The sequence below is a fragment of the Zalophus californianus genome, chromosome 8 (genome assembly GCF_009762305.2).
Source record: "Zalophus californianus isolate mZalCal1 chromosome 8, mZalCal1.pri.v2, whole genome shotgun sequence".
Classification (NCBI taxonomy): Eukaryota; Metazoa; Chordata; class Mammalia; order Carnivora; family Otariidae; genus Zalophus; species Zalophus californianus.
In genome coordinates, this window is record NC_045602.1 from 135,674,948 (window position 1) to 135,687,971 (window position 13,024).

Consider the following 13,024-nt stretch of genomic DNA (forward strand, 5'->3'; position numbering starts at 1 on the left):
TCTACTGCTGTGTGTTTGAAATTTTCCATAAGAAAAAGTTAAAAAAAAAAAATCTCATGATAATAAGAGTGAGTGCTGTCTATCTGCCTGCGTGACTTGAGGAACTGGGCACAAACAGGTCTTTTGTTCTTGAATCACTTAACTCTGAGAAGCTGTTCTGGGAATTATGAATATCAACTAAGACTAAAGGGAATTTGCTGCACAGATCTTCAGGTCACACAGTTTTTCACACCTGGTTGTTTGGATCCGTGAGGTACCGCACTACAATCGGTGTGAGATATTCAGAGAGCACCACTGGAAAATTTGATCTGTTTTCTTGTAAAAAAACAGCAATAGGAGGAATCTGTTCCATCAGCTCAGTCCGCACTGTGGGCTCTGCAGCAATAAAAAATCAGAAAAGAATTATATAAGAATAAGCCAAGCAGCTTATAGAGTATATAGTGATAGTTTCTAGCTTTTCTTACTAAAATACTTCATCAAGGAAATTAGACAAATGCAGTTTAAAAATCATTTCCCATTTAGAGTATTTATGGTACAGACAGGCTTAAAAAGCTAATAAGCTATCTGGCAATATAAAAACATAAAAGGAAGAGAGAATGACAACTCTATTATAACAAGCCATATATAAATCGAGGAGGGAGCAAGAAGTCTGCATGCTGGGCCAGCGTCCAAAAGCCATTACAACTAATGGCATATATGCCAGACCTATGGGTTGTGCTTATTTAAATTCCAGCCAGAATGTATACATTATAAATAATTCTTTCATAAATGCACTCCCCCACAATCCACGCATCCCAATTATTTCTAAGGCAAAGCATTAAACAAAAGAGAGGCTCTAGCTCCAATATACCACATTAAATTTAACAAAAATATATAATTGCTTCAGCACTGTAAATGGTGACTCATTTACAAAGAAAATCCATTTAAGGACTCAAAACATCCACTTGGGCCTTCTAAAAGCATTGTGTCATATTCATATGAATATTTTAAATAAATACGGGAGCTATGTGGAAGGCTTATTTTTCTATTTTCAGTTAAAATGATCAAAATCTAAAGCAAATGTAAGATTCCCGAAACTTTCTGAAGCTGTTCACCAATCATTACAAATGGGGGCTGGGGGGGGGGGCTGCAGGACAGCTGTCAGTACCGGCAGCCCCAGCACCTGTTCCTCTCACTCCTCTCTCCTGTGTGTATGGGGGAGGAGAGCATGCGAGGGACCTCTTCCTGTCTCCCGCACAGCAGTGTGCTTCCTTCCCAGGACAGCAATCATGGAGAGGTAGAAAGAGAAAGAAAAATCAAGAGTAGCCTACAAAGATCATAGGTGAGGGTAACTAATGACTGGGCTTGTTCTAATCCAAAAGGCTTCTTTTGATTTGGTATTTCTTAGCAACCAACAGGCTGGCAAAACTCACGAACTACAAAGGCCTTAACTGCCAGGGCAGATAGCATTCATGGCCATTAGTCATTCTAATTTTCTAAAACTAAGGATAATTTGATGCCAAATAAGACATCCATTCTTCATGACAAAACCCATTCATGCTTAGACACTGCTTAAAATGTATTGATTAGCACTCAGGTTTTCTTTTTAATTCACTATCATTGGCTATACACAATTTCTTGGAAATACACAAGGAAAAAATAAAAGTATACAATCCTTGTACAAACCTGCGTCTTCTGCCAATCTGACCACAATTTCCATTACCGTTAAGAAGTCCTCCTCATCGTTACTGAAGTCCCGGAGGACATCGAGCAGCCCTCTGGCAATAATCTGACTGTGGAGACAAGAAATGATCCATACAGTTACATGGGCAACACGGACGGCCGCTGTGCTAATTACGAGCGTCGTGTTAAGAGCAGGTAATAAAACCAGGGAACAAAGCAAAGTCAGCGACGTCTGTCCAGAGGGAGGAGAGGCCATCGAGGAACATCCAGAGATGGTCCGTACAATGTTGGTCACCATCCTATAGGAACCAGACCTGTATCCTCCAGCCTGGTGGTCACTGGAGGTTGAAACTGTTCACTTGGGACTAGAGAAAACCCTTTTTCTCCATTTCTGATTGATTCTTCAGGCCTAGATAAACTCAGAACAGAGGCTCCATGATAGTGGGAGGGAATTAAGTGACCAAAAAATGCAGAAGGAAAAAGTAAAAAGAGGCATCCTGGGGGCGCCTAGGTGGCTCAGTCGGTTAAGGGTCTGCCTTCAGCTCGGGTCATGATCCCGGGGTCCTGGGATCAAGTACCGCATCGGGCTCCCTGCTCCGCGGGGAGCCTGCTTCTACCTCTCCCTCTCCTCCCAACTCCTGCTCTATCTCTGTCTCTCTCTCAAATAAATAAATAAAATCTTAAAAAAAAAAAAAAAAAAGAGGCATCCTGATGGCCACCTCAATCTCGAATGGCCTCTACCCACTAGGTGTCAGTAGAATCCCCCTGGACGCCCCCCCATCCCATGATGAGACAACTAAAAATGTCTCTAGACATTGCACAGGTCCACTGGGAGCAAAATCAGCCCTGGTTGGGAACCATCTCATTAAAAGATTAAAGGTACAAAGGGAACCCTCTGTACTAGCTTTGCAACTCTTCTATTAATCTAAAACTATTTCAAAATAAAGTTTAAAGACAAAACAAAACCAAAAACCAAAAACATAAATAAAAAGTCAGGAAGAGGTACTACTACACCCACTAGAAGAACTAAAATTATGGGGCTCCTGGCGGGCTCAGTAGGTAGAGCATCCGACTCTTGATCTCAGGGTCATGAGTTCGAGCCCCACATTGGGCACAGAGCCTAATTAAAATAAAATTTTAAAAAAGAAAAAATAACTAAAATAATAATAATACCTATGCTGGTAAATATATGGGACAACAGGAACCCACAGACATTGTTGGTAGGAATGCAAAACAGCACTGTAATTTCAAAAACAATTGGCAGTTTCTCAGGAAGCTAAATATATATTTATCATTCAACCCAGTAATTCCCTCTTAGGTATCTACCCAAGTGAAATGAAAAGTTATGTCCACACACAGACGTGTACACAAATGTTCACATTAGCATGATTCACAATAGCCACGAAATGGATAACATCTCAATGTTCCTCAACTGGGGAACACAGACACAAGACACCAACTATCCATACAATGGAATACGACTCAGCACTAAAAAGGAACCCTAGGGGTAACAACAGGGACGAATTTCAAATGTATTTTACTAAGAAAAAGCAGCCAGAGAGAAAAGACAACATACCACATGATTCCATTCATATGAAGTTCTAGAAAAGGAAAAACCTTAGCCTCCAGAAACAAATCGATGGTTCCTGGTCTGCAGTGAGGCGGGATCGAGGGACTGCTGGCAAAGGGAGGAACAAGGAAACAAGGGTAATATGGCCATGTCCAAATGTGACTGTGGCTGAGGGTCGCAAGACTGTTTACATTTACCCAGACTCATCTCACCGGATGCTTTAGATGGGTGGATTTTACTGCATGAAAAATATGCCTCAGTAAAGCTGTTTTAAACAGACATTAACGAGGGGAAATATCAGTGCAGATCAGCGGTGGCTTACAGTGGTGGCCTGGAGGCCTCGGGGCATAAGGGGGGACAGGCACTCCTGAAAGCCTTCTTGGGACGAATGGAAAGGAGCCCCTGACTGCCTCTGCCTGCTCCTGAGAGCCCCTGACAACCCAGGGGCAGGGTGCATCATTTCTGGCCATGCATCAGAATTAGCTGACGTCGAAAACCCACCCTGATTTGCAGGAAAAGACTAGAAATGTCGAATTCAAAGAGGTAGTCTTTTGGCCCAGCACACTACAGGAAGAAATCCATCAACTCAAGCCTGTCCACGGAGAGACTTATACCACCCCTGGGATGAAAGGTTGAGATGTGGCAGCCAGGAGGTTTAGGAAAGACGAAAACAGACACTATAAAGTCCCTGATTACATTTCACTGGACCACATTCAGGTTGGCCTCCCCTGGGAAATCAAGCAACTAAGATCCCCAATCTGCTCGTAGGGCCATAGAATGGATAGAGAGATCTGCATCCAGCCTCAAGTGGTCACAAGGGACCTGCCCTCTTAAGGGAAGTGAGGAGATGGTAAGAGAGGGCCCCTGAAACAGGGGGGGACAAATCCACCGCAGTGAACACGGAATGGGAAAGAGCTAAAGACTCAAACAAATCAGTGCTTCGGCACCAACACTCTGGAAAACCTGGCTGCTTTACGGAATGACCTGGAGAGGTCATAGTGCATAAGCAGAGTCCAGAAGTATGAGTCTCAATACTTCTCAGTGTCAGCTATGCTAATGAGAAGAAAGAAGAGAGAATGACTGTGCATGACTGAGAAAAGCGTCAGAAAGGTTAAATGAGATTGTGCCCAGGAAGCTCATAGCACGGTCCTTGGCCCATGGTAAGCCCTGTAGCGTGTCAGCCATTAGTACTACAATATAAGCAAAGAACTGCAATCAAAATGTCTACCCAAGAGGGAGACTTAAGTAAATTATATCTACATAACAGCGTTCTATACAGAAGCACTTTTATTTTTTTTTAAAGATTTTTAGTTATTTTATTATTTGACAAAGAGAGAGAGAGAGACAGCGAGAAAGGGAACACAAGCAGGGGGAGTGGGAGAGGGAGAAGCAGGCTTCCTGCTGAGCAGGGAGCCCGATGCGGGGCTCGATCCCAGGACCCTGGGCTCATGACCTGAGCCAAAGGCGGATGCTTAACGACCGAGCCACCCAGGCGCCCCCAGAAGCACTTTTAAAGGTACCTGTAGATATGCACTGACTTAGAAAGATGCTCCTGAAAATTCATGTAAATGAAAAAACATGGTGAAGAATTTTATATGCAGTATGAACCTATTTCTTAATACAAATCATATTTATGTATAGATGCGCAATACATGTAGTCGTATACACATACACTCAATCAGGGAAAAGTCTGGAACCACATATTACCCTAGGCTGTAGTGGGGGAAGAAGGGAAATTCTCACTATTTTAACTTCTGAAATTGCTAAATGTTTCAAGTATGTGTTATTTTTGTGCATTTTTTAAAGTATAAAGAGGATGGCTCAATTTTACATGGCAATGTTTCCTGGAAATCTTACCATGGAAGCTACCCCTTGTGTCTTTGTCCCTTCTCTCCCTCACCCACTCGTGCAGTCATTATCATGAGTTAAGCCCAATTAAGTAGCCCTAGACTCAGGGCAAGAGATGAGCAAGTTCCAGAGCCTGCCCTGAAGGGCACAGTTTAGACCCAAATGTAGGCAAGAAAACTGAAGATGATGAACAGTGATGAGAGCCTTAAGAAAGAGAAGAACGCGGGGGAGCGGAGGGTGAGGAGGAGCAGGAGGCAGGCAGAAGGACAAGGAGGGGGAGGACATCAGACCCAGATGCGGGAACGATCACACAAGGGTTTGAAAATAAGTGTGATGAATATGAGGCTGAAGGTCTCTTGGAAGGGTCGGGCATGCTTGGGCAGTTAAGGAATACAGGAATGCTCTGTACTCTCTGCTCAATTTTTCTTGAAATCCAAAATCGCTCTCAAAATTAAAGTTTATTAATTAAATTTAAAAAATGAAAGTGAAATAAAGACCGTTTCAGACAAAAGCTATGAGAATTCACTGATAGCAGTCTTGTGCTATCAAGAATTGTTAAAGGAAGTCCTCGCAGCAAAAGGATGCCAGATGAAAATGGGCATTTTACAAAAAGAAATAAAAAGCACGAAAATGGTATAAATTATGGTCAATATAAAAAATATTTTTGTCATTTTAATTGCTTTAAAAGATGGTTGCATATCTTCAGGAAATAAAGTAACAAGGTACTGTGGGATGTATAATGGTGTATGGAAGTAAAATGCAGAAAAACAACAGCACAGGGGCTGGGGAAGAGACCACAGCAGTCCATGGAAGCGTGCTCTGCACTCCCGTACCTTGTACCGTATGAACAGCGGCATCATTCATCTCATCTGAATATATGTTGTAACAATTTAGAGAAGTATATTATAATCCCTAGAACAACACAATAACAATTTTTTAAAGGGGACATAACTGATAAGCCATAGTGAAGATACCCGGGAATCCTAAAAAAGAAAAAGTCCATAGGACAAAAAAAGTGATTCTTCTATTTCAAATAATGAAATAATGAATAATATGAATAACAATGAAATAGAAATAGCAAGAGTTGAATCAATAGAAAACAAATAGCAAGATGGTAGATGTAAACCAAACCATATCAACAGTCACTTCAAACATACATGGTATAAACATTAAAATGAAAAGGCAGAGATTGTGCAACTGGGTAAAAAAGCAAGACCCAACTACATGCCTTCTATAATAACCACACTTTAAATATAAGACATGGGCAGGCTAAAAATAAAAGTATACACAGAAATATATCATATAGTCAGTAATCAAAAGAAAGCTGAGTGTAGGGGCCCCTGGGTGGCTCAGTCATTTAGCATCTGCCTTCGGCTCAGGTCATGAGCCCAGGGTCCTGGGATCGAGCCCCGCATCGAGCTCCCTGCTCAGCCAGGAGCCTGCTTCTCCCTCTGCCACTCCCCCTGCTTGTGTTCCCTCTCTAGCTGTCTCTCTCTCTGTCAAATAAATACATAAAAATCTTAAAAAGAAAAAAAAGCTGAGTGTATATTTTAAATTCAGACAGCAAGCTTCAGAGAAAGGAACATCACTAGGGACAAAGAGGGACATTACAAAGAGACAGATAAATCAACTCATTCAAGAAAACAGAACAATACTAAACGTGTATGCACCCAAGATCAGAGCTTCAAGATTTACAAAATAAACTGTTAGAATTGAAAAACAGAAAAATCCAAAATTATAGTTGCAGATTCTAACATTCCTCTCTTAGTAACTGACAGAGCAAGTAGACAGAAAATAAGTAAGAAAACAGAAGACCTGAACAATATTCTCAGCCAACTTGTTCTAACCGACATTTTAAGATACTCTAACCAAAAACACCAGGATGCACATTCCCTTCAAGTGTACCTGGAACATTCACCACCATAAAACAATTCCAAAAAATTAAAAAGAAAAGAAATAATACCAAGTATGTTCTCTGACCACATTAGACTTAAACTCAGAATAAAATAACAGAAAGATACCTGGAAAATCCTCCAATATTTGGAAATTAAGCAACATACTTCTAAATAACTCATTGATCAAAGGAGAAATCATTATAGACATTGAAAATACTTTATACTGAAAGGTAATAAAAATATTAATACCAGAACATGAAGATGCACCTAATATAACACTGAGGTACTTCCAGGACTTAACAGCAATCTTACAATTTAAAATGCCGATGTTATTTTAAAAAGGCAAAAAAAACAGTTAAACATACCTCACAAGAAGAAAAAGAACAGCAACTAATTTCCCCCCAAAAAAGAAAATAATAGAAATTAAGAGCAGAAATTACTGAACTAGAAAATAAACACACAATAGAGAATATCAAAGCCAAAACTTGATTCTTCAACAGAACTAATACACTTGATAATCCTCTGGTAAGAATTATCCAGGGGGAAACAAAAGAAAAGGCACCAATAACCAGTAACAGAATGGAAAATGGGGCCATACTACAGATTTCACAGACAATAAAAAGAAAATTGCCATTTTCCAACACATAATGAGATAACAGATCTAAGCAATGATGATTTGTGACCACTAAAGTCATGAGAAGAAAGGCTGGTGGGGAGTTTTGTAATGAAAGAATCCAACACCTGCGCCCACTGCTCAATATGAACATCTCCAAAAGTGGGACACCCAGACATTGTTTCCTGATGTTTTGTAATGAGAAGTATACAAAACAACACATGAAGTATTGTTTAAAAAAAAAAAAAAACTGAAGCAGAATCTAATCAAGTCTCCAAGTGTAATTTTCGGTTTACAGAAAATACAAAGAACAAAGGATTATGTTAAATTACGCCATGAGAATAATGACCACTAAATCTAGAATGTGGAAAATTCTACAAGACTAATGACCCCTTCAAACAAATAGATGATGTAGAGAGAAGATGAGAGGGAGAATCAATTAGAGATTAAAAGAGATTTAAGATCAAAAGGAAAAAAACTATAAACAAAAAAAGACTTAAGAGACACATCTACCTATGAAATGTGTGGACCTTATTTGGATCATGATTCAAACAAATCAACCATAAAAGGCATTTTTGAGACAGTCAGGGAAAATTTAACATAGACTGGAAGGCATTATTATTAATTGGGTTGAGTGTGATAATGATATGGCAGTTAGATTTAAGTCTTTAACTAGATAAAATGATATGATGTTTTGGATTTCCTTTCAAATACACCAGCAAAAAAGCACAAAACTTCTACAGAGAAAATGACCAAATTTTACTGAGACATTAAAGAAAACCTACATAATTAGAGAGATATACCATGTTTATGGATTAGAAGTCTAAATATTGTAAAGAGGGCGATATTCTCTAAAACAACCTATTCATTCAATGCAAACCCAAGCAAAATCCTAATGGGGGGGGGGGTGCCTGGGTAGCTCAGTTGGTTAAGAGTCTGCCTTCAGCTCAGGTCGTGATCCCAAGTCCTGGGATGGAGCCCCACGTCAGGCTCGCAGGGAGCCTGCGTCTCTCTCTCCTGCTCCCCCTGTTTGTTTGCTCTCTCTCTCTCTCTAGTGCTCTCTCTCAAATAAATAAAATCCTTAAAAAAAAAAAAAGACTTTTAAAAAATCCTAACAGGTGTTTTATCTTGTTTTATTAGAATCTGATGAGCGGATTTTGAAATTTATATGAAAATGCAAAGGACCAAGAATAATAAATCATGTCAAAGAAGAAAAACAAAGGGCAAATCTTGCTCAATCAGGTATCAAGACTACTACAAATCTATAGTAATCAAGACAGTGTGGTGTTGGCTGAGGGGGAGACAGACTACTGGAAGAAAAGACAGTCCAGAAAAAGACTATCATAGACTGGACTAGAACAGAGGTGGCATCCTAGAGCAATGGGGAAAAGACGTAGTTTTGATAAGTGGTATTGTGACAATTGAGAAAATGAAGCTGGACCCCTTTCACACAATGAACAAAAATTACTTTCAGATGGATTGTAGACCTAAATGTGAAAGAAAAAAAAATAAAGCTTTTAAAGCCATATAAAACAGTATATTTATGATCTTGGGGTAGAGGAAGACATTTTAAAGAAGCTCCAAAATGCACTAAGGATAAAGGAAAATGTTGATAAATTTACACCAAAATGAACAGCTTCTGGTCACCAAAAGAACACTATAAAGAGAGCTGAAACACGAGCCACAGGATGAGGGAAGATGTTTGCCGTTAAGAATTGACCAAGGTCTGAAACCAAGAATATACAAAGAGTTCCCACAGTCAACAATAAAAAGACAATCCATCTTCCTCCTACCTACCAAAGAAAAATTTAAATGGGCACTTCACAAAAAAGAAATACAGATGCCCAACAAACATATGAGAAGGTGTTCAAACTCATAAAGTAAGATGTAAATTAAAACCACAAACTGATACCGTTATATAAACTAGCACACTACCAAATTGGGTAGTATCTTCAAATCTGCCAATACCAATTGTCAGATAAAATGTAGGGCAAAGGTGGGAGTGCACACTGATACAATCACTTTGGAAACTGGCACTATCTCCTAAAGTAGAAGACAAGCGTGTATCTTCACACAGGAATTCTCACCCGGTTATATGCCCTGCAGAGATGCGTACTGATGTGCACCCAGATACGTATAATAGACTGTTCATAGCAAAATTTTTCATAAGACTGAGAAAACCTGAGCTACTCCAACAACAGATAAAATGTCAGGATACTCAAACAACAGAACACTGTTACAAAATGAAAAACTCAAAAACTACATGCAAAACCACAAAGTAACATATCCTGTATGATTTCCCATATTTCAAGTTCAGAAACAACAAAATGAACTTATTCTCTTTGGAAGCAGACACTTAGGCGCTAAGGCCAGAAACAAGATTAAGGATGTGATGAACATAACCATCCAAAGGTGGTCACCACGTGGCAGGGAGGGAGTGGTGGTCAGGAGGGCGGGGAGGGCACACGTCCAGGAGGACCTCAGTAACGGCCACATGGGCATGTGCTTCATAAAAACTCCTTACACAAAAATAAATAAATAAAAAATAAATTAATAAAAAAAAGAACTCCTTATGCTTTACATCCAATTATCTGTATGGGCTGTATTTTGTAAAAGAAGCGTTATACAGGGGGCGGAGCAAGATGGCGGAGGAGTAGGAGACCTGGATTTCCTCTGGTCTCAGGAATTCAGCTGAATAGGGATCAAACCATTCTGACCACCTCCAAAGTCAACAGGAGACCGAAGAGGAGAGTAGCAACAACTCTCTGAACAGAGAAGCGACCACTTACTGGAAGGTAGGACGTGCGGAGAAGTGAATCCGAGGCGAGATTCGGAAGGATAGACGGCGGGGGAGGGGCCTCCGTCGGCCGCTTCTGGCAAGTGCTAGAGCCGCGGAGCCCAAAATCGGAGCGTTTAGAAGTCGGCTCCGCGGAGGGACGTCGCACCAGGGGCTAAGCGGGGGGTGGAACCCTCGCGGGACAGTGTGGTCTCAGGACTCTCAGGGTCACAGAAAGACCGGGGGTGCCTGAGTGCGGCAGAGCTCCCAGGTATCAGAGCAGGGAAGCCGGCTGCAGAGACGGAGCCGAGGCGCGGGCTCTCAGCTCGGGGTTGCCATAAACTGTGATCCGCGGCCCAGTCGGGCCACTGCTCCTGCAGCAGGGACCCAACAAGCGGCAGATCCGGGGAGAATCCCCTTCCTTCCCCGGGAGGAGTGGCGCGGGAACGCACCGCAGGGATCTGCTGGGTTTGGAGACTCCACACGGGGTGCCAGAGATAGAAACGCTCCGTCACAGGCCGGGTGAGCACGGAGTGCCGCCGGAAACTGGGGACACGGGAGTGACTACTTTTCTCTGGGGGGTGCACTGAGGGGCGGGGCCCCGAGTTCTCGGCTCCTCCAGACGGGGATTGGGAGGCCACCATTTTCACCCTAGTCCTCCAAAGCTGTACCGAGAGCTTGCAGGGAACAAAAGCTCCTGAGAGAAAACCCGAGCAGATTGCTTAGCCCGGCCTGACAAGGGCGGGGCAATTCCGCCTCCGGCAAAGACATTTGGGAACCACGGCAACAGGCCCCTCCCCCAGAAGATCAGCACGAACAGCCAGCAACCCAAGACCAAGTTTACCGATCAAGGAGAACGGGAGAACTCCAGCGCTAGGGGAATACTGCACATAGAATTCATGGCTTTTTCACCATGATTCATTAGTTTTTCAAAGTTAATTTTTTTAACTGTTTTTTTTTTTAATTTTTCTTTTTCCCTTTTTCAACCAACATCTTATCAATCCCTTTTTTAAAAAAACATTTTTTATTTTTCATTTTTAGAGTCATATTTTATCCCTTCATAGTAGCTACCCTTATTTTTGGCATGTATATATGTTGTTCTCTCTTTAAAATTTTGAGATACAGTTTCTTCTAACAGATCAAAATATACCCTAAATCACTAGTGTATGGCTTTGTTCTAGTCTCTTGCCTGATCACATTCTCTCCCTTTTTTTTTTAAATCTTCTTCTTTCTTTTTTCAAACAACTTCTTATCTTATCAATTCCTTTTATAAAATCTTTTATAATTTTCATCTTTACAGTCATCTTCCATCCCTTCATTGTACCCTTATTTTGTACATATATAAGTATTTCTTCCTTTAAAATTTTAGGAGGCACTTTCTTCTAACAGACCAAAATACGCCCAAAATCTAGTGTGTGGCACTGATCTATGCACTAGCCTGATCATATTTGATCATATTTTTTTTTGTTTTGTTCTGTTTTTGTTTGTTTTTATCTTTTTCTTTTTTCCTCTTTCTTTTTTATTTCCCTTTTCTCCTGGTTTCAGGTCTTTTCTGACTTGTATAGAGTATATTTGCTGGGGACGTTGTTAACCTGTTAGCATTTTGTTCTCTCATTCATCTATTCTCCTCTGGACAAAATGACAAGACGAAAAAAATCACCTCAGCAAAAAGAACAAGAGGTAGTACCGTCAGCCAGGGACCTCCTCAATACGGACATTAGTACAATGTCGGACCTAGAGTTCAGAGTCATGACTTTAAAGATACTAGCTGGGCTTGAAAAAAGCGTGGAAGTTATTAGAGAAACCCTTTCTGGAGAAATAAAAGAACTAAAATCTAACCAGGTCGAAATCAAAAAGGCTATTAATGAGGTGCAATCAAAAATGGGGGCACTAACTGCTAGGATAAATGAGGTAGAAGAGAGAATGAGCGATATAGAAGACCAAATGATGGAAAATAAAGAGGCTGAGAAAAAGAGAGAGAAACAACTCTAGAATCACGAGGGCAGAATTCGAGAGATAGGCGATACGATAACACGAAACAACATGAGAATAATTGGGATCCCAGAAGAAGAAAGAGCGAGAGGGGCAGAAGGTATATTGGAGCAAATAATAGCAGAGAACTTCCCTAATGTGGGGAAGGAAACAGGCATCAAAATCCAGGAGGCACAGAGAACCCCTCTCAAAATCAGTAAAAATAGGTCAACACCCTGACATCTAATAGTAAAACTTACGAGTCTCAGAGACAGAGAAAATCCTGAAAGCAGCTCGGGAGAAGAGATATGTAACCTACAATGGTAGAAACATTAGATTGGCAACAGACCTATCCACAGAGACCTGGCAGACCAGAAAGGACTGGCAAGATATCTTCAGAGCACCAAACGAGAAAAATCTGCAGCCAAGAATACTATATCCAGCTAGGCTATCAGTGAAAATAGAAGGAGAGATAAAAAGCTTCCCAGGACAAACAAAAACTAGGAATTTGCACACACGAAACCAGCCCTACAAGAAATATTGAAAGGGGTCCTCTATGCAAAGAGAGAGCCTAAAAGCAGCATAGATCAGAAAGGAACACAGACAATATACAGTAACAGTCACCTTACAGGCAATACAAAGGCACTAAATTCATATCTTTTAATAGTTACCCTGAATGTAAATGGGCT

General features: G+C 40.9%; 1 protein-coding gene across 3 annotated transcripts in view; it reads right to left on the minus strand.

Moving 5' to 3' along the window:
* The window catches only part of LOC113938707 (serine/threonine-protein phosphatase 4 regulatory subunit 1-like), a 104,554-nt gene that overhangs the window by 40,139 nt on the left and 51,391 nt on the right, over positions 1 to 13,024 (minus strand). For all 3 annotated transcript variants that reach the window (XM_027624231.2, XM_027624230.2, XM_027624232.2), the window contains exons 4-5: positions 1,666 to 1,772; positions 233 to 375 (exon numbers count right to left, since the gene is read on the minus strand). In XM_027624231.2, the coding sequence (XP_027480032.1) occupies positions 233 to 375; positions 1,666 to 1,772 (250 nt within the window). The remainder of the gene's footprint in view (positions 1 to 232; positions 376 to 1,665; positions 1,773 to 13,024) is intronic.